At 42.6% G+C, this 22,866-nt stretch overlaps 1 protein-coding gene across 1 annotated transcript in view; it reads left to right on the forward strand.

Moving 5' to 3' along the window:
• Nucleotides 1-6,436: 6,436 nt before the first annotated feature.
• The window catches only part of JAZF1 (JAZF zinc finger 1), a 190,249-nt gene continuing 173,819 nt past the window's right edge, over nt 6,437-22,866 (forward strand). Inside the window, exon 1 of the mRNA XM_083823213.1 lies at nt 6,437-6,776. Coding sequence (XP_083679339.1) covers nt 6,662-6,776 — 115 coding nt within the window. The 5' untranslated portion in view covers nt 6,437-6,661. The remainder of the gene's footprint in view (nt 6,777-22,866) is intronic.

Here is a 22,866-nt window from a genome sequence, read left to right on the forward strand (position 1 = left end):
GAGTTGCCTCCCTTGCCTGGTATGGCAAACAGCAAATACTGTCTTCGTGGAAGTGTTAGGACTCTATTCTTGATGATCTGCCCTTTTCCATGTTTCTCTCAGATAAATCTCTACACAGTTTCTCCCTGTTCCTTTTTATTTTTCCTTAATATTGTACTATTGACCTGTGAGTTTTTTCAGTTTGGATTTCTTTGTGCGGCACCATTTTAATATTCCACTTTAGTATTCTAGAGATTCTGCTTCTTTTATTCCTGTCCACTACTTCTACTGATGCAATGCATTGGTGGATTTGAACAAGTGATTCTAAGTAAGCCACGTGTAGCAGCAATCTGCTCAGTGGAGTAGAGTCTGTTCAGAGATACTAGGCTACTACTCGAAAACTACGTCCATTTTCACTAGTAGATGTTCTTGTAGATGGATGTTCTTGTTCTTTTATTCAGTATTGCAGTGGTGATATTCAGTCCTCTTGATCCATATAATGGGTGTGTTATTTGTATTGCTGATTTAAGCTGTCACAAGAAATCCATGTATATTTGACAAACCAGTGGTGGTGATTGAGAGTGATTCACAACATTCTTGCAGCTGAGCTTCTGACCATCTGTCATGGAAGACCATTTGAGAGGATTTCTAAGATGGGGTTTTCTTTTATTTGAAAACTGATCTGATTCTGAACACTGTCCTGTGGATCTCCTTTCCAGCAATGTCAGGCTCTGTAGTCAACGACTGCCAATCCTCCTGTCAACAAAGTTACCTGACTTTCTAGTCTTAGGGACTACAAACCATCCCTAGTGCTAGCAGTTGACTTCATGTCAAAGCCTTCTTCTCCCTAAGCTAATTTAGGGATGCCAGAAGGACACATCTTTTAAGAAAACGAAGAATTCCCTGCACTCCTGCTTGAACACAGGGGACTCTCTGACCCTCTGTACATTTTAGCAAGTGCATTTTTGCTGGAACCTATGCCTTGGTGCAGAATTCTCTGTATTGCTGGTATTCTTGGCTCAATGAAGGATTTTTTTTTTTCTTTAATGGGAAATTCTCAGGCTAAACAGAAGGGAGTCTGTACTGAGTTTGCAGGCTCTAAAATACACAGCTCTCTGTGAGGAGATCCAGAAATGAAGGACCTGGGTTGTCTTAACTAAATTTTGATTTAGTGCAGAGAAATTGGACGGAAAATGTGAGATGGCACTAAACCACTGCTGTGTCCCACGTCTTTGCACTCCAGATCACTGATGTAAGACAGAACAGCCTTAAGGATCGCTTTAAATCATCCTGTAACTATAGCATCATAAATGATCTTCAGGGTCAGAGGATAAGAGAGTTTGACTTTCTGGCAGTTGTGAGTTCTGATGACGCTTCTACTCAAACAAAGAAAACAAGTAAATGCTTGTTTTAATTTAGGATTAATTTTTGTGAAAATGATACTATAATCTTGATACATTTTGGAGTGAACATCTTTTTTTGACTGACTTCATAAACTATTATGTCAGTAGATGCCATGGAATGCCATGGTCCTCAATTTAGGAAGTGAAAGTGGAAAAGACAAAATTTTCAGAATTGGAGACTTCTGCATTTTTGAGAGGCTGTAAAAACTGTTAGACTGAAAGTTTCACTCTGTACTACTATTAGCTTTAATTAAAGAACAAGTTTACCTTTCATTGAGGTAAGCTTACAAAATTGTGTTATTTCTCTAACCAGTTATTTTAAAAAGTATACATTAATTATCCCCAATTGTCTGAGTAAAAAAGTATAAAAGGTTTTAGAAAAGTAAGCTGCTATAACCCATAGTAAGAATAGAGTAGGCTATTTAATACCGATGTAATTGCAGGTTCTTTGAAGAGACCATTGAAACAGCTTGTATTTTAAAACTCCAAGGCAGGCTAACACTGTAAGAGCAGCTTATGCTGTAACATCATTTAAGCTCCAAATTTTCTGAAGTAGTCAAAATAAGGCAAGAAGATTCATTTTTTTTTTCTAGGTTACAGGTAACTGGAAGTACAGAGGCAGCTTTAATCTCCTGTTTATCTGAAGCTTTGTCCTTCTGAAAATGTGCAAGTCTCTCAAAAAGTTCAGCTAAGCAGGATTTCTATCTATTGTTTTGGGGCATCTGGAACTAGTGGGGAATACAGTACTTTCCCAGCTTAACATTTTATTTTTCCATTGCACCCTGAAGCTACACTGTGCACTGCCAAGAGAAAACTAATTCAGCAGTATAAATTAAAAATAGGATTCTCGTGACACAAACTGCATAAATATGTTTTACTTGTATAATGACTTTGCAGCAGTGATGTGTCTGTTGTGAATTCTTCTCAACTTGTGAGATGTGTTTTACATTGCCAGTTTGCAGAGGGAAACAGAAATAAAATGTTAAAAAATGTTACTGAAAGATGAACAAGTGATTTTTAGGGGAAGGTGTTGCCAACTATTTCTTTGTAATATTCAATTATCCTTGAACTATTTTTTCTTTAGGGGAAAAAAAAAAGTAAATGTTTCAAGTATGACTTCAATAGTTTAACAATCAGAACTCTATTAAGACTGTAATTTTAAAGTTTCACAGATTCACGTCATTCTTGTACAAGAGTCATAACAATCTTCTCAGTAATGCTCTATTATAAACGCAGCTGAAAACAAGAACTTTACATAAATGATACTGTAAATAAATCTCTGAACCAAGCATTAGGTTTTCCTTACTATTTGGCAGGGGGGTGATATTTTCAACAAAAGCTTTGTCACCCTCGGAGAGCCAAAGACAGCAACTACCAAGTGTTTCCAGTTCTGACCTCTAGCAGTCCAGAGATCATAAGGACAGAAAAAGCAGCTTTCAGGAATCCAGAACAGTGTGAGTGGATGGTAGCTATCTATCTTCAGATAAGGCCCAGCAGTTACGCTACAGCAGTTAATTAGCACAATGTAACTATTAAGTCGTTAGTAGAAATTGGTTATTAGAAAGACCAGCAGTCAAAAGTTGTTGAATAGGGTCTAAGAGAGATGTAAGGAGATAAGGGATCTTACCAAACCATGACTATAAACCATCAGATTTAGGAAGAAATTAATTAAAATTACTCTAAACGTTTATTTACCAAAATTGAGTTTAAATGGGGCACGAAGGCATGGTGTTAGTGAAGAAAAGACGCAGACCTAACATACATATTTCTAAGCAGGTAATCAGATGGTCTAGGAATCTACCCATCCCTCAGTCTTGTAATGAGGTCTGAATAGCACATCCTTTTCCTTGCATGCAGCCCTGCTCTCTGCTGTGTGCAAGCATCTGCCTAAGCAGAAATGGTTGTTGAACTAAGGGTCTTCTTAGTGGCCTTCAAATTAACTTCTTCAAAAATAAATAAAGCACGGCCTACCAGCCATTTTAGCTTTTTTTCTCAGCTCCATTTATTTAAAGTATCCTTTAAGACAACTATTATCACCCCTGAAATGGATCTACTCAGCAATTAGTCCCAGCTTGACAAATCATTTGGGTCCAATTTACATTTATTTCTCCCACAGAACAAAACAACAAGGGAGTAAGTTCAGAGCTCCTTCTCTTAGTTTGTTGTATGAACGCCATAGTCTCTATCCCAGGAAAACGTGAATAAGAAAACGATTATTCATAATAAAGGACTTAAAGATATATTGGATTGGGTAAACTAGTGATATTAAGTTTGTTAAAAAGGATTTCCAGATAATACTTAGGAAACAACAAAACAAGAAGTACAAGAAGTTAGGAAGAGTAGTAGTTTATTCTACAACAACTATTTCTTATATGAACATAATGTATTTTCCACATCTGTAATACACAGATGGTGACAAAAAGATCAGTGAATCTGGGATAAGAAGAGTTGAGCGTAGGACGTTCTTCGTTGTGGTTGTTCATGCCTGTGTCTTGAACCTAGCCCTTGTCCTTACATTGAAACAAGGCCCATAGCTCAAATCACGGGGAAAAAAATAAGTGACTTAACTAGCAACTTCTAGTGAAGCCATTAAGGCTGAATATCTATAAAATCAAGCCCCACGGAGTAAGAGGAATAATTACATAAAAATATACTGACCTGAATACTTACCCTATGGGATATTGAATGGCTCCTGACTTTCCAGCTCTTCTCAACCGCTGCAAGAGTTAAGTACTCAAAAGGTCTAAAAATTCCAGAGAATTTAGCAAACAATGAATGAAGAGAGACCTGCAGCTAACTGACCAAGTTCACACATCAGAAAGCAATCACGATATTTTCTGTTACAAGCAGGTGGTTAACCATGAATGTTTATTACTTGATGGCTACAAACCTACTTTGATTTCTTTGTAGGTAGCAAGTGTTCTTTATTAACAGCTATAACCAGCTATTGACACCAACCCAATGTCCATCACAGTTTTGTTTTTTAACAGACTTAATCATGTACCTGTTGAACATGGTAGATCAGCCCTGAGAAAATTCTTATATTGAATGTACATTCAAATTAATCTTGACTTCCTACCTCAGAAATTTTCTATTTGATTTATGCTGATCTATACTGAGACAGTGCCTACTCAGGCGCAAAGAAAAATATAAGCTCTACAGTCCTGATGTTGTTAACAGTGCAGAGGACCCATGCTTACCAAAACCACTACAGGTTTAAAAAGGCCTATGTGCCTGACTACACAAATTAGCTTCCAAAACTGCAACTTCCTAAAGAAGATGCTTACCTTGCCATATTACTTCTCTTCCCCACCCACTGTTGCTTTATGCCTTGATCACATGGACACTTGCACATACTTAATTTTGTGGCATTATTCATGACAGCAACTTGTGCAGCATGAGCTTCCAGGAACACATGGTCCAGGAACAACTCCTCCTTTGCTGAGTCAACTCTTAGTGAGCAAGTTTCTTCAGTAGCAAAAAGAAAGTGGAGACTATTGGTCTGAGACTAGTTGCCTCTAAAACAGTTACGCTCAAAACTGGCGTATCAAACATCAGATGTCTGATACCAAACACCTCTGTATTACTCAAAGTTACACAGTTTCATAGAATGTTTAACAGCAGCAGCTCCCCAACCTTCTAGGCTACAGGTTGACTGCTGCTCTCCATCCTGAAAACATTCTGTGGACTACCACGTGTCTGTTACCTTTTTTAATGCGTGAACGGTACAACATTGTTCTGTGGTTCAACATCCCATGGGTATGCAAAGTTCATTTGCAAACTCTGTTTACAAATTCTAGTTCTACCTGTCAAAGTAAAAGGTTGTGTCACGTTATTTTTTCCAGCAAATAGGGTTTGTGCTTGCATTAAGAAACATACAACTAGAAGAGACAAAAATCCGTAAATATTAAAGTGAATGTGTAAGGAGATGACTAAAATAATGTACGAGATAAAGCCTTTTTCTGTCACCACAAATGGTAAGTTCTGCGATACATAGGGCACTATAATCACAACCCAGGATTTTTCCTTTTTAAATGGGCAAATACTTATCTTTCCATCCACTAATCATTCTACTACGTTTTAAGGCTTGGCTGTTCTTTAGCTCCTGCAGCAATGCTAAGAACATCCCCACCTGCAATACAATGAATAAAACACATGTGGATTCTGCTTATCCTTATACACATGGTTAATTTTATAGGGATGAGAATAGTCTAGGGCTGTTATCCATCAGTGGGATCAGTGTAGTTATTTATGTCTAGACAATTAAGAGAGCTTCATACAGATTTTGAGATTTTTTTAGTTACACTTTTCCTCAAAATCATTAATGGTATTGTAGGACTATATAAATATGGAAAAAGATTATTATAAAACAGAAGCGGGGGAAAAAAAGAGAAGGCTTCCTGACAAGCACTCTCTCTTTTTTTTTTTTTCCTTTTTAATTTTAAATAAAGCTGTCTGTGAATTTGAGCCTAGGGAGACCTTCATTAAAATCAATTAATCAGTCAGCCTCTCCGCTGAATAGCTTTCTGGAGACAAAAAGTCAAAATAGGTTTCGAGAGCGAGGTGGGTGCCTCCCGCTCGCTCCCTCCTCCTCCTCCTCCTTTACACCCGCGGGGCTGCGGCCGCCGGATCAGGCCCCGGGGTGGGCCCTGTGCCCGGGGGGACCCCCGGAGGCCTGGCCCGGCCGCAGGTGCCCCAGGCCCACGCAGGTAGGCACCGGGGCGGGCGGGCGGCCTCGCCTGCCCGGGGTGGAGGAGGAACCGGCGTGGGGCTGCCCGCCTGGCTCCTGGCGGGCGGCTCCCCTCACCTCAGGGGCCGGCCGTTGCGCCGCCCCCCGCCCCGTCCCCGCTGCGGGCGAAAGTTGGCGGCTGGCGGCGGGGCGCTCCCGGTCCCTGCCAGCCCACCCACCCCCGGCGCGGTGCGGGGCGGCCCGGGTGCCCTGCTCCCGCTGCTCCTCCCGCTCCTCCCGCTGCCGGCGGCCGCCGCCGGGGTAGCACAGCTGTTACGGAGCGCCGCTGGTCCCTCCTCCCAGCTGCGGCTGCCTCATCTCCCCCCACCCAGCCCGGCCCTCCCCTCCCCTCCGCCGCTCCCGACGCTGCCGCCGCCGCCACCTCCTCCTCCTCCTCCTCCTCGTCGTCTCCCCACCCCCAGCCTCTCTCTCTCTCCCTCCCCATCTCCCTCTCGCCGTCCCGTTCCCCCCGGCCCCCGCCTCTCCCCGCCCTGCCGCCGCCGCCGGCCCTGGCAGAGCAGGCACGGCGGGGGGATCTCGATGTAACACCATGACAGGCATCGCCGCCGCCTCCTTCTTCTCCAACGCCTGCAGGTTCGGGGGCTGCGGGCTGCACTTCCCGACCCTGGCGGAGCTCATCGAGCACATCGAGGACAACCACATCGGTGAGTGCCCGGGGCAGGGCAGGGGCGAAGGAGGGGGGACGCCGGGGGGGCGTGGGGCGGCGGGGCACAAGGTGCAGCGGGAGGGAGGCCGGCGGGTGAGGAGCGACGTGGAGGGCTCCCGGGGGAGGCGGCGTGCGGGGCACGGCGGGGTGCGGGGGACGCGCGGTGGCCGCGGCGTGGGGGAGTTAGTTTGCATTGGCAGGAGGGAGTGCAGAGACCCGGAGGAGGAGGACGGGCACAGCACGCCGCCTGCTGCTTCCGCCCCGGCTCTGGCTGTCAGGGCTCCGGGGAAGGAGGGAGGGAGGGAGGGAGCCGCCGCCGCGGCAGCCATTCCGCTTCCTCCTCCTCCTCCTCCTCCTCCTCCTCCTCCCGCCGCTGCGTCCTGTCAGCGCCGTTGCTAGGTGTGGCGGCGAGGATGGGGCGGCGTGCGAGGGGAGGCCGGGGCAGCGCCGGGACGCTCCGCTCGCCGCCCTCAGCCCATCACCTGCGGGCTCCCCCCGCCGCCGCCACCACCCCGCTCCCTCCTTCCCCTCAGCCCCGCGGCCGGCGGGGCGCTGCCTCCTCGCTGCCTCCCCGGCCGGGGGGCCTCGTGGGCGGGCGGGAGCGTGCGCAGGGGCCGCCGGGCGGCGCCGCGGGCAGGGGGCGGCGCGGCTGCCGGCCGCCGGCCGTTCACGCCAACTTTCCCTCGCCCCCCTCCGGCGGCCTTGCTCCGGCGGCGGCTAGGCCCGAGGCGTGCCCGCCTGGACGCGCTGAGGGCGGGGAGGCAGCGCCCCGCGGCTCGGCCCCAGCCCCCCCCCCCCCCCCGGGTGTGCTGCTTCGGCAGGTGTTGGCTCAAACCTGAGGCACCGATTTTCTTCTCCGCTGCCTGAGCGCAAAGAAAGTGAGCTTCTGGAGGTGGTTCTGCCAGGCAGAGCGAGTTCCAAAGCCAGCGTGGTGGTGGTGGGGATGCTGAAGTTTTAAGTGCCTGTGGGCCGCAGGCTGCTGTGCTTCGGTGAAAGTATAAGGAAATAAAGTGCTGCTACAAACTGAAACAAACACTAGTTTCATCACTTCAATTACATTTTAATAGGCAGGCCCAAATACCCCCCCCCCCCAAAAAAAAAAAAAAAAAAAAAACCACCAAACTTTAAATTGCAAGTATAACATCACATTCGTATAATGTTACGGGTCAGAAAGATGAAAGGTGTGCTGCTCCTAATTACCATGATGTCTAGGATGAAGTAACAAAACCACACACCACAAAACTGTGTAATTTATGACTCGGCGCGGTGCAAGTGTGCTGTTGTGATATTGCTGGCTCTTGGGGGGTTTTCTTCTGAATCTCAGATTCTTCGCTTCTCCTACGCTCTGTGTCACATCACGACGGGAAAGCTCGGGGGAAACAGTTACCCAAAATGAAAGCTCATAAGTCATCTGGTGTGTCCCTCAAATGGGTTATCGGCCCGTAGATGTCGCAGCCCGCAGGGTGTCAGAAAAGATAGAGTCCAGCCCATGCGGTCTGTGCGTTGCCCTGTAATCACTGATCAGCAGTTCTCAGACTTCTCAGCAGAGAGGAGAACTTTATCTGGAAATACTGTAACTCCTTAATAATTGTATATTTAATTCTGTTGCAAATATTACCTGTTTTTTTTTTCTATCTCAAAGTTAATAAAGTGCTACTGATTCAGCATGTGCACATACATGTTACATGGCATTGGCCAACACGTGGAGTACGCAGAACGGACACTTTGCACATACGACATCACACATGCAACTGATGGTGTACTAAGTGGTGCAAAATGGTGTAAGGTTGCTTATACTTTAACACTTCACCTCAGCGTGATGGTAGGTTAAACTTGACCTGCCTGTGAGTACAAGGCACAGGTATGTTACGTTACTCGCCTTTATCAAACACCTGACAAATCAGTTGAGAGTTGCACCTGTTGCACCAAAATGGATCCCAATCCTCACATGGAGGCCTCAGCTGTACAAGGTGGTGCGTGTGATGTGCTCCTGGAGCAGCTTGAAGGATCAGAGGATGAAAACTCACCCAGTACGGATTCTGCCAGAAAGTGATTTAACATTTCCAAAGGCAGCTTTGAAATAAAGGAGTAAATGCCTGAACAGGAGCTTGTGTTGGAACTATTTTCTCAGTAAGTCTGATGCAAACAAGAGTCCAACGCTTTCTGTCACGCAGGTCTAGAAATGTGCACCAAAATTTGTCATGTTAAAAAATAACTGTAGCTTTTGGCATGCAGAGCAGGGTAACATGCCATGTAAAACATACGTTGCTTGGGACATTCCGTGTGTGCTGCAAGAAAAAGAAAACTCGATTGAGTTATTTTCTGCTGTTACTTTAAACTGAAGTAGGAGATTGCAAGGCAAACGGTGTTGCAGTGCAGGTAACAAGCCTGATGCTGCGAACAGATCTGTGTGGGGAGACCTTTGTGGCATGGGCTCTTGATGCTCCCTCCGTGTAGCTCCAGTTGCTGCAGTGCTGCTGCTGTGTCACATTCCACAGGGTGGGTTAACAGTCATTCACATCGTCAGCGGAGTGCTGGTGAGGATTTGGTCATTTTTTCAGAGCTCAGTTGTCCCAGTAAAAACAAATACTTACCCAAGGGTCTTTTTCATCAGCCGTGCCAGTAAAGCTCAACTTACTATAAGGAAACACTTGTGGCATTTTGGGGACGGAATGCAGTTGGTTTCTGAGGGGTTCTGTAGTTCCTTTTCTTACTTGTAGTATAACATTCATGAATAATGATACAGTAATGAAGTAATTCATTGTGCAGTTCTTTTTTTTTTTTTTTTCCCCTTACATCTTAGGGGCCACCTGATAAATGACCAGTACCTTAAAAAAGAAAACCAGTGCAGGTAACCTGGGAGAGTTTTGCCTGTTGGATGAAACATTCACATCTGAGATGGTGATCGGCTGCTGCGTTTTCAGTTTTTGCATTTAAGTATTGCCTTTGTGTGTTCTGTTGGACTGAATAGTTATGCTAAATCAGGAGTATTGCTCTTGGGCCTTTCAGAGGGCCCTAACAGTGTTCTCTGCAATGAGAGCGTGTTCTGCAGGAGGAACTCCTGTAATTCTGCAGCAGTGCTGACTACCAAACAGGCTGTATTCTCATTTTCTGCAGCTCACAGCTGAAAATAGACATTGATTCAAAACTGTTGGTTAGTAATTTTTGCAATGTTTCTCTGTGAGCTTTTTCTACCAGCACTTTGTGCAACCTGAAGTGCTGTCACTTTCCCTGTATGCATGCCAACGAGGGTGTCTTTTAGTCTGCTTTAGTAGGTGGTCTCCTTGTCTCTTGGATTTTAGATACTCTATTCACTTGCAGGTAGCCTGGTTTATTTTCTGATGTCTCTGGGGTGGGAGCAAAAGGCCCAACTTACTGCTCATTGCTGGGTTCACGCTGTAGAATAGACTACATTAGTCCAAGACAGTTATTTACCCAAAGAGTACTGTGTAGAAGAGGGTGGGGCGGGGGGGGAAAGAACTGGAAAACCTAACTGCTAATTACTCAGATATGGCAACATGGCAATTTCTATTGCATTTCTTCTGTCCTGATAATGCCTTCATCAAAAGTTAGACTGTGTAGTAAGGCTGTGATGCTAGGAACAGCAATTCTGGTTCCACAGAGTGTTTCTGAAATTATATTGAAGTCTAACTTGGTATAAGTAACCTTCTGGGGCCTTGTCATCTGTTCTCAGAAGTCCAGAGGGCTACACACTTTCTTCCTGTAGTTTGATTGTTTTCATTAATCTGTGCATAGCTGATGTGTATCCTTTAGAGAGGAGGGTCAGTACCTCCTTAAAGCTAGTTCCTAATGTAATGTTTAGTCTGAAAATAGAGACAGGACTTCAGCTGAGTCACTTTATCATATTTTGACAACATATATATCTAATTTGATTTACATTTATTTTGGGTATTTTTAATCGTGTGCAGATGAGGTTGTTGCTTGTATGAGCCAGTATGTGCTCACATGTGCTCCCTTGTTTCATGGTAAATATTGACACGACATACACATACCTGTGCAACTGTATGGCTTACCTGGACAGTTCTGCTTTTCCTGAGACCTGTTGATTGCTGAGAAATGGGTATGAATGAAATGAGTGTCTGAACATAACAACAGTGGGCCTGAAGAAGCAACACTGTGTGTAGGAGGAGACGCGAAAGATAAATCAGAAGACACATTAATGGAGGTAGAAGTTGTTAATTGTATTGTGCTGAAAATGGCTAGCAGATCTTGAAGGGAGAAAAACCCCAAATGTTTGCATATAGAATAGTGGCACAAACTAAGATGATCTACTGGTGCTGCACACACAAAGTCCTGTTATTGAATAGCTTCCAGCAAGGTATTTGTATAGTGGCCTTGGCTGTCAGAGCTGAGCTGTGGTGCTTCTCATTAAAGTTGACTGGTTCCCAAATACTAGGATGGCTCCTGCAACAGAACAGTACTTGCTGTGAGAGCACAGGCAGCTGTTTTTCCAAGTAGTAGGATTAGCAAGAAAAACAAAACTTCAACAAAAGAATAGTTGCAGAAGATGGACCAAAAGCTGCGTATAAAATACTGCGCAACTGAAAAGTTCAGGTCATATGAAGGAGGAAAGAGGATTCTGAAATTCTGTCTGAAACTTCGGCATCTGCTGCCTTCAATGACTTCACTTCGTGCTTAATATTAGGCAGTCAGGGGGCCAAATTCTGCAGCAAGGAGTTCAAGTGGTTTCATAATCCATCGGGTGAATGCGTGTAGCTTGCTTGAAGTTGGCCCTTTCAATATTTTCTCAGAAATGCTAATAAAGGTTGGGCCGTGTCCTCACTTTTGCTGCAAGGTGTTGAGTTACAAGCTGGGTGCAAGCACACGCAATTTGGTATTGCTGAGATGTTTGCTTTGCTCCCCTTTGTGTTGGGGAAACTTCCACCAGCATATTGGATAAAGCGCAGTGGGATGTCAGTGACAGCTCCTATACTGGAGCTCACAGTGCGCTGTGTAAAACAAGCATAAAAAGATGCAACGCTTTCATGTTGCTAGTGATGAGGACAAGGGGCTACACGTGTCAGCACTGACGGGAGGCCTAGCAAACTTGAGCCTGGAAGGATTTTAACTTCAAGCAGAGCTCTTTAGAAGAACAGGAAGATGATATAGGTAGTTACTGTCATGCAACTCTTTTCTAGCATTTTGCTTAGTGTATAAATTAAAATTTGAAGTTGGATTTGCTTTTCTGAAGAGGTGGTAGTTCTTGTCCTAAGGCTTCTTATACCGCAAGCGATGCAGCAACTATATGGGATGGTTTTGGGTAGAAAATGTATAGTGGTTATCATGTCTGCTCTTCAGGGCGTGAGAGAATGTTTTTCTAGCCGAGCAGCAGTCCCTATGCGGAAATAAGGTAAAATAGTCAGTGTATGGGATGCTTCTTCCAGTACCTGGAAATTGGAGGACAGGCCTGTACTCAGTTGCTATGCTATGTAATGGGCATAAATGTGTGGCCTTGCAAAATAAATGAACAATTACACTTATTTACCTCAGCAGCAGTACCAATTATTGTTCATTGAAAGCAACTAACTAAACCTAATTGTGGCAATATTTATCTTAATTTAGTCTTCTGTCCAGCTGTAATATTTTTTTTTAAATTTATTTACGGAAAATGCATCTCACAGTGATGTAGAAGGCTGTATGTTCCAAGGATGTTGCTTACTCGCTTTGCAAGTTGGTGTGGTGAGAAAGGCCATTCTATTTCAGGAAGGTTTTTCTATCTTAAATAGTCTTTTGTGACTAACAGTTCTGATCAGCACCTTTTTTTTTTCTCCTCCCCACTTGTAATCTTGAGCAGAGCAGATTTTGGGATTCTGTTTCATTTCCAGGTCTGTTTTCCTTTGCTCTTTGGGTTTGAATTTAAATTGTGATAAAACATTAAGTGCAACATTTGTGACAAAGCCTAGATTATATTAATCATATGGAAGTAAATGGAATTGCCATTAAACTTCAACTAAAACATGATTTTCGATGACAAAATATGTTCTTGTTCTGAGGTTACTGATTACATGGAGAGGCTAAGGCATAAAATATTTTTAGGGCTTAAAGTTTCAGTCTCCTATTTTATAGGAAGAAAGGGCTGAAAACAAACATCTGTTAACGTGTTACATACACATTTTTTCCTTTTTAAGTTTGAAGGCCTTGTATAAAGTCAATAGGAATATTTTCTTTTTCCTCTGCCTACTCGAGTGGCTTTGGGTGAGGCCTGTTGTGGGGCTGCGTACCGGCAGTTAGCAGGGACTGTTCGTCTTGTACAACAGCAAACCTAAATAAATACAACTCAGCAAATGAAACAAGTCGAAGAAACATCAGGTAACTTGTAGTGGTTGTGTTATACTTCACTTGTGCAGGACATACTTGTTTGGGGGTGAAAACTTATAGCGATTATTGTGGCTGCTCTTCAGGGCATGAGAGAACGTTTTTGTAGCTGAGCAGCCGTCCTTATGAGGAATGTAAAGTAGTCAGGTCAAACCTTCTGTTTTTCACCTAATCTTTACCTGGGGAATGTGAAAAGATGATATGAATAATAAAAAATAATCGAGGAAGAGGTGATGCTAAAAAGACAAGGAAACACGCCTGTCTAATCTGGAGGCAAACTCTTCTATCGTTCCTTCCTCTTGTATGATATGGTGCAAATATAAACAAGTTATCAGAAATATTTTGTGACAGGCTGCAGAATACTTTCATGCAAAACAAATAAGCGCTGGAGGCCAGCTGTTTTCAGTGTACTTTTTATATTGCCCCTGAATGTGCTTTTTTCTTTATTTATAATTCTTTTTCTTGAGCAAGCTATGATTTACTAAGAATTAATTTTATTCGTCTCTAGTAAACACCAGTGATTCAAAATTTGATAAAAATCTAAGTAGATAGCTAAATACACATTGAGAAAGTCACAGACTTAAGGTTTTAGTGTTAATTTGAAACAGTGACAATTAAAGAATAGATTTGATAAATTAGCTGTAGCTAACAAAAAAGGTCCTTGGTTTTAAGGGTCTGTGAATAATTTCACAATTAAAATTAAGCAACCAATTACTGTTACTCAGTGTCTGACTCTACACCAAGACATTTGCAAATGCTTTATTTATTATACTTTCTTTTGGTTATGAGATGCTAGAGTAATATTCTGACCTGTGGAATACAAGAAATATTCCCATGGATAGTCTAATCATTTTCTTTGATACTGATTTTTGCATTTTTTCACCCTGAATTCTTAGGGTGCTCTTTCTTGATTATTTGCTGTGACAAAAACAGGGAGTGGATTACTTGAGCAAAGAGGCTGCAGTGCTGTTTGTGTCTCTGATGAGTGCCCAGACTGGAGTATGTTACTACTGTGGACTTTCATTTAAGATAATATAATACATTAAAGAATAATAAAAAAAAAAAAGACTGAAATACAGCTGTTAGTTCCATTTCTGCCTTGTGGTAGAAGGACGAAGTAGAAATAGAATTTATTAGTTTAAGTAGAATTTATCAGTTAACTGGAAAAAGTGGAAAAAAACAATAGGATTTGAAGCCAAGCTTGGCTGTCTTATGACCCCAAAGATCAGAATTTAGTTCGGATGTATTTTGAAACATTTCTTCTGACTTTGAATTATAAAGATTTTTTAAGAGATTTTTGTGCAAAGCTGAGCACTTTCATTTTGAAATGTTGACATTTCTGAAATTGCTCCAACAAAATGTTTTTTTAATTTAGGAAATATTTGGACACTGCTGAGATTTCGTTCTCCACACGCACTTTTTGCTTTTTTCTAAGACTATATTGTCAAACTTGACTAAGCTGCAAATGTTTCTGTTCCTTCTGGAAATATATTTTTTTCCAACATATTTTGACAAATAGTAAATATTCCTTGAATAAAAATAGAACTGCTGAATATCTGAGTGTGCTGTGGAAAGTATCGCATCTTTCTTCAGTAATGTGGTCACCTTACTTTGTAGGAGGTATCCAGACAGAAGCTGTAAGTGGAGCTTTAACACAGAAGTTGCAGGCTGGTACATACAAGACGCCAGAGATCCAATTTCACTGCTATCTGAGATTGGCATGGGCACATGAATGTGAACTCAGCCCCATGTTGTGATAGATGACTGTGGCATTCAGGGAACAAAACTGTCATTATTTCACTCTTTTTTTTTTTGTTAGCTGTAATCGTTCTGAGCATCCTCATCAGCGTGTGTGCGTGCTACAGGAATTCATTTAAGGGCTTCATGGAGACTTCAGATGCTTATCTGCTTGCAGGTGAAGCCTGCATACCAAGTTGTTGAGGTCTGCCCTTGCTTCCTGTTTGCTTTTGTGTTCGGTTCAAAGTACTGACTTAGATTTGAGTAAATTTGGCGACAAACTTGGAAAATTTACATCTTTTTCTAACAACCTGTAGAAGTGTTGTGGCTTCTGTAACTTGCAGAGGAGTGTCTGCTACCTTGCAGGCATCGTTGTTTCTTACACTGGGTTACCTGAGCACTCCGAGAGTTATTAAGGTCCCAGTTTTGATGTATAAAAACAAATAAACAAAAACCCACTCACCTGCATTTGCATTTCAGAACTTTTCTACTGAGGCTTCATCGTATGAACTCTTCATGATTAGGATAGAGGCGGACATAAGTAAGTGCCGTAGAGTTCCAAAGAAACACCCAAATAGCTCCTCTTCCCCATAGATTTGTTTAGGCCGTGTTGCTAGAACTTCCTGACTCATTTAGTGTGTTCGCTAATGTGAAAAAGATGGATTTGTGGGAAGGGGAGCAAAACCTCTCCGCAGCTGTGACAGCAGAGAGAGAAAGAGGCTCAGGAGTATGCTGCTTTGTGCTCTCGAGCTGGGGCTTGTTCATCCAAGTGCAGAGCGCCATGGACCTGGAAGGGATAACAAGTTCACAAAAAGTTGCTTAGGACTACTATGATATTTGGAGGGAGGAGGAAAGCTGTGAGGTATTTACAATAAACCTCTGGTTTGCACAGCCTTCCAGGGAGGAATTAGGATGGCCTAGGGTCCTCTCGGGTAGTTAGAAGCACTGTATGCTCCTGGGAAGAGACAGAGCATGGTAGAGGTATGGTTTGTAGAGGGTGGGAAGATAATGTTTTGTGTGGGGCTTTTTGTTGCTGTTTGATTTTTGCTTTTTCTTGTATGTATTTCCACTTCAGAGGGCTGTGCCAGGGAATCTCCTTTTCCCAGGTTCAGTGTAAGCCCTTGCTACACTTCAGAGGTGCTCTATACCTGTGCTGTAGGACTTTTCATACGTGAACCTAGCATTGCAGTTTCCTTGCATCTCAGAAAATCTCTTATTGACTAAATAATCCTGAACCATGTAAATGCTACTATAGATGAGAAATGCAGCTGCTGTAGCTGTGTCAGTCCTCGTGCTTTATCTTTAGTGGTCACGCTTAACAGTACTTCCAAATATTGTTTTCTGTCCCAGGGCAGCTATCCAGAGAGTTAGTTATCTGGATGTAATATCTCGTTCAGCTATCCAGAATGACCCCTTTCTCACTGGCAACTTTTGGTGAGATTGTGAAGAGTGAGTCTTCAGAACAGAGCAAATAATCCCGTCTTTGCTCGCAGTTGCCTTGGGGCAATTACCAGGGCTCTCTTTAGACCAGATTCAGTGGGGAGATAAAGTCTGCGTTGGACACGGTGATCTGGAACAAAGTTATATGCCAAGGAGTTTTAATGGCTCTCTGAACCAGCTTCCAGAGCCAGGGTAAATATCAAGAGCCTGAAAGCAGAGGTTGTTAAGGTGAGACGGTAACTGGATACCCAGGATGGGGAAAAGGTATTTGTTGCTGTTACCTTTTCTGGATAATTTTGATTACATTATTGTATTTTAATATGAGCTGGTTGCGTTTTAATCACTCTGTCGAAGAAATTACCTTTGAGCTACCGTTACCTAATGGATTTTAGCTCTGGAGCAATTTTCATATTACAGAGTCTGAAACCATCATGAAAGAGATCAGTGAGAATGTGTGTATCTGCTATTGCTTTACCTTGAACTTTACATATACCCTTAAATGCATGTCAAATGTGGAAATGAGTATAATAAAAATGAATATTAATTTATTAGCTTAATGAATGTTATGGTGATATACTGATTTGCTCTGTAGCTGCATCTTTTCCCCTTGATGGCAATCTGAATTATTTAAAAAAGAAAGGAAGGAAAAAAATCCAGTTCCTGTAGCAGTATTACCCAAATTCTGTGCTACTCCACTGACCTCTGAAATGTACTGCATATATAGCTCGTGACCCCTTCTGCTCTTGCAAACAGCACAGTGTGCCAGCAGCAGGACTCCTTAGTACCAGCAAATGTTCTGGAAATGAAGGAATGCTTCTTCCCTGTCTCTGCTTATTCAGAAGCCATTGCATTTGAAAACTGAATCCTCCGCCACCTTGGTTCCCCCAACCCTCTTTAATATTGGAAAAGAGTGGAATTTTGCCTGCAGTGGTACAAGTGACTGCTTAAGATCCTTGGCACCTCGTGAATTCAAAGCATATTAGTATTTGTAGCTCTCCTCTATGTGTGGCTAGAACTGGGGTGTGTAACTAAGCATACAGTTGTCTAGACGGTTTTGTTAACTTATGTGGTGAAATAATGCAACTTTTTTTACAGCCATTTTGTTTTACTAGACTTACTATATCAACAGTTAGGGAAAATAATTGATGTTGATCTTTCTGCATGTGTAATTTAAAAATATTAATTCTAACTGAAGACCAGCTAAATATTTCTTTCAGAAGCCTGGAGAGATGCAGGAGGTTAGGGTGAAAAGTGAGAGCAGAAGGGAGCTGGTTAGGAAGAGCCCAGATGTTTAGTTTGTTGCTGGCAAATTGACACAGGATAGTAAACTGCAGAGGTAAGAAGGAAAAAACTTCCAGTACCTGCACTTCTGGAAGACAGTTGGGTAGGATTAGTCACCCTTTCACAACAACAGCAACAAAAACCCCATACGTAGTGGGGGGTTGGAATAAAAAATATTTATATTTTTTTCTTATCTGTGTTGACATGTGGAACAAAGACATTTAAATCTCTCTTCTGTTAATCTCCTGGCTGTTTCCTAAACTAGGAAGATGCTGCCCCACTCATACCCTGCCACCTGACTTTTCTTCCGTCAAACCCTGACGGAAGGAGAGGGATGATAAATTCCACGTCTATTTATTGCTGTCCTTGTAGGAGGGTCTGCTCAGGCACTGTATAGCTTTTGATAAATAGTTATGTTCAGTAGTTCTGGTACCCATACAGACCACGTATTTTGGTTTTGGTGACCCAAGGTGGTTTGCCCTTTGCATAATAAATGTCCACTGAGAACGTATTCTGTTTTAGAGCTGGTAGACATGTTTTAGGATTTTTAGGCAAATGAGAAATTGTCTACTGTTCTGTTACTGCTTTTCAGAAAATCTCTAGCCTGTGGTTGTGCTCACCTGTTGCTAACCCTTCTGACTGTTCTTTTTGTTCTCTGCTGCTCCACAGGTGAGTGGTTTAGTTTTCCCCATCAGAGTTGGAGCCGTTCTGTCACAGCTGCTGCTACTGCTCCTCTGTCCTGGAACCACTGAACCACTTCATCATGTAAAATCTCAAAGCCTTCTTTACTTGTGAATGCTCATTGTTCTGATTTATTGATTTTTGATTCTCTACAGGGCAAGTGCAGCTAGGAACAGGTTGCTTACATAGGTATAATAGTATGATATAATTTACTTGTACTGATTAGGCCCATGTGTTACTAAGTGAACCCTGTAAACTCAGAAGGTTCCTTTTCCATCTTCGCCAAACGTCTATGCTTGTCTCTCAATTTGAAGAACTAATGCTGAAATACCAAGTTGCGGGGTCAAAGAGACTCCAATCTGCATATACCGGGTGCATATATTGGGTGCGTTCTTTCCTAATGCCTGACAACTTCTTCCTGATTTTCACCCTTCTAGAGAAAGCAGAGTATAGCAAGGAGTAAAGAAGGAAAAAATACGAAGTTGAAGCAAGGAACAGAAGGAGTTTGTGAAAGACAAGTCTGTTGTTGTTGTTTTTTTTTTTGTTTGTTTGTTTTTAATAAGCTCTTTAACAGGCAGTCAGTCTCAGCTGGAGTGTTTGAATCCCAGAAGCTGGGCAGAGTTACCCGCCTGAACAGAATCCAAGTTTTTTCTTGCCAGTCGGAGACACCCCCAATTCAGGAACAACTATACTGGCTACTCATTTTCTGCAGGCTCACTTTGGGAGTGGATGGTCAGGGATGTTCATGCAGTTTGCTTGAGGTGTGTACTTGACCAAGATTCAGCATTCTTAAAACATGCCTAAAGTATCCTCAGTATACTGCCCTCAAGTCAATTAACTTTGAAAATGCCTATAGTCCATATTACTATAAATCTTCACATTGGGTCATCTCTATAGGTTATTTTATCTACCTTAGCTCTCAAGCTGAATCCCTCTTGGTATTAAGAATTTTTCTTCTCTGCAGGTAATCTGTCTAGATACTTTCTTATTTAATTCACTTGGTCTAGATCACACTTTTAGAGCAGCATTAATGATCTTGATGTAGATCGTTTCTCTCCATATTTTCATCCTGAAGCACAACTTCATGTACCTGAGACTTGAATTTTTTTGCTTGGCTTTCCTGCTCAGAATGCTGAGAACCTGAATACTTGCTCCAAAGGGCAGAGTTCAGAGAACTGGTGTTCAGCACGGTGAGAAAGCGACTGTGTATGCTGAAGCACTCTTCGTGAAAAAATAGTGCATCTTCTTGTCAGATATGACATATCCTTTTCCTGTTCCTTCAAGAACACAGTAGACTTTCCCTTAAGGTCAGTTTTAAAGTCATCACGTTTGGAGTCCTTGGATTTGTTGTAAGTTGGACTGGCAGTTGCCCATCCCTTCTAAACAAACATTGTTCTATTGCTGTTGTAGCAGAACTGCTTTTTTTCTCTGTCTCCTCCCCACTCTCCTGCCCTCCCAGTGATTCCACAGCAGAATAGATCTCTTTCGAAGATAATAAAGGCTTTTCCTTCTGGCTACTGCTTGGTTACTTTCCACCTTGTTGTCACAGGTAGGTGGCTTAGTAAAAAAGGCTTCCTAATAATAACCTCTCTGGCAGGTAGTCTGCAGCTAGTTTAGTGAACAAGTTGTAGCTTATGTGAACCTCCTGTCCTGACTTTTTTTTTTTTGACTGGTTTCCTCATCATGAGTCCATTACAGCTTTCCACCTTTGAACCTCTGAAGTGAAGCAACCACACGTCTTGGATGATGGAAGTTAGAATGTATTAGGCAGAACTGATGACAAGCGTTCGGGAAAGCAAAGGTTTGGATTTTTATTTTTTTTTCTAACTTCTCACTAAAAGCAGAACATAAGCCCAGAGACCTTTACCAGAAGGTGATGGAAGGTGAGACTTCCATCTTATGAGTCTGAGGCAAGGAACTGGCTGCCCCCCATGTTAATACAATGCAACAGGTTGAACTGCTCTGTATTGTATATTTTGAACCCCAAAATGTTTTACAGCATGGCAAAGGAGGTTTGCTTTCTCAGTTGGTACCCATGCTGTGCAGTGGTCTCATCTTAAGTACTGTACATTGTTGTTGATCCGTAGGTATATGAAGCTGAAGTCTCAGTCATTCTGTTTCCTTGTACTCTGCTAGTTAGTCTTATGGTCTTATAGTTAGTCTTATGGTTAGTCTTATAGTCCATGGCTATGCAGCAGGATGTGAAAAAGGACTCCGACAATCACAACAGCTCATCATATCCTAACAGTCATGAGTTCACCTGGCCAGAACAAAATACTGCCCCTTCCAGTTGCACGTATATCCGTGTGACTTAGACAAACAGTAGTTTGTATGGTATCTCACATAACGTCTTACGGTGGGATATATTCACTGTTTGTTATCTCCAGTTGCATAGGTGATTTCTGGGCTGTGCATCCAAAAGAATAGCACAACTATGACATTGCTCTGTAATACTTTATCCTGTATCTGTCGATACTCTCTGAGTTTCCTCTACTTGAGGAGGGGAGAAATAGTGATTTGTGTTAGGGGGAGAGGAGTATACTAGTTCTTGCACGTTCACCATAAGATACTTTTGTAGAAGGGTTTATATCTAGGGACTGCTGAACTCTTCATCCTCTGAAAACTGCGTTGCCTTTTGCAGTGCCATCTTTTGGTACTGACTGCTTTTTAAAATAGACATACATGGTTTAGTTAAACAAAGCTGTTTCATCGTTACATGGCGGAGCCATAGGAAATGTTTATACTGGCAGACAAATGAAGCTTGGAAGCTATTCCAACCTGATGACCTGGGGAAAGAAAAGTTGTGGTAATGAGAGGTAGATTTATTTAGAGTCTGCTCCATCCTCCCTTCGTGGACGTTGAGAATGGAGGCAGTGCAGAGAGCGCACAGAGTTATTTCTGTGCTGGGGAAGAGATTCGAGAACGTTACGTGAGTTACAAAAGTTTTCCTAATCATTACATTTACTAGTTATTTGATGGACATGTTAATATACCAGAATCTTGTTTAGCTGTAATCTTGTTTCTGTTGCTTAGGATGTGTTGTAATATGAAAGACATCCAGTAACGATGACGTGACCTTACCAGAACGGCTTGAATAACACAGTTGCTGGCTTGGGGAGACACAGACTTTTTAACAGATATCTTGGTTGGAGAAGAACTGAGAAAAGTCTGTGTATCTGCCTTTCACAAACATGTAGTAGTAATGAGATAGGCTGCGAAGTGCATATTTGTCAGTTGTGTTCGAGAACTCAGATAACGACAGTGATGGGCCCGATTTAAGGAATTAGATAAATGGAATAGTGGCTTGTGGGGTTTTGTATTTGGTCGGGGATTGAATTTGAGGATTGATTATGGGCATTTCCTGAGATTGAACATGTTCTTACACATTTTGTATTCTTTGGGTCTCATACCGGGCATGTGCGTGTATGTGATCAGCTGATTTTCATGTTTTAGTTTTGAGGGAGCAGCTCATGCAGAAGCCTTCTGATGAGGAGTGAAGATTTTGAGATACATGCAGTCTTTTTCTGCTGATGTGCACTTGTTGTGGTGTCAATACTACCAGCTTGAACTGGATGTGGGAAAATGAAAATAGTGCTCCATGATTCCTGGACATGGCTTACTTGCACTGCACTCTGTAGCCAACTGTGAGCACGAGGGATCTGGCTTTACATTTTCTTTTTCAGCATATATCCAGTGTTCCTATAGAAATGAATATGCCAGATATGACTTCTAAAGATCACCAGTGCCTCACCACTAGGTAGAGATTTCTGCATTGTTTCAACTTCATATTTTCTTCTTTGTGTACAGCTTTGAAGTTGCACACAGTTGCTGTGGATCGAGGATTTAGTCCTCTATGATTTGACATTTCCCTCTGCTTCCACTGACATGATGAACAGATTATATTTCTTGTAAGAGATGGCCAACACATTGCTGTGCATGTGGACTACAGAGATTAATCTGCTTATCAAATACAGTATAGTAGTGGAATTTGCATGTTTTTAACTTCATGTAACTGTGAACCAGCATTGCTGTTGTGGATTCTGTACAGGGGGGTGAAGGAAATAGGAAGGCCTGTTGCAAAGCAGACTGGAATAAGATAAAAGCCACTCTTGTCTACACAATGTTAATAGGTCTAGGCTATTACAGGATTCGAATTGCTTGTTTTGCCATCTGATCTCCTCCTTCATGGCATTTCCACTTGGTGTAATAGATCTTGAACTTTCGCTTTGGCACCAATGCATTAGAAGAATAAAATGGCAAATCTGTGTGGTGGTGTCGGGGGTTGTGTTCTGGGTATGTGCCTTTTTTTTTTTTAACTCACTGACACCTTCCTTTTTTTTTTTTTCTAAATCTTTCAACAAGTAGTAAAACTGGTGAAAATCATAATTCTCAGACTTTGTGACCACTGTGTAAGTGAAAATACTGGCAGCAAGGCTGCGTCGCCTCCCAGTGACAAGAGTTGTTTGGAGATGCCACAGGTGTGTGGGCAGGAAGGATTCGCACGCTCACAGAACAGAGAGGTAATTTGCACCTCTGAAAACAGTCTTTTGGTGACCCCTGACACTTTTGGATTGTGCATGGGTGACTTCTCCACTATAAAGATCCCAATCTGT

This window comes from Anser anser, assembly GCF_964211835.1.
Source record: "Anser anser genome assembly, chromosome: 2".
NCBI classification, from domain to species: domain Eukaryota; kingdom Metazoa; phylum Chordata; class Aves; order Anseriformes; family Anatidae; genus Anser; species Anser anser.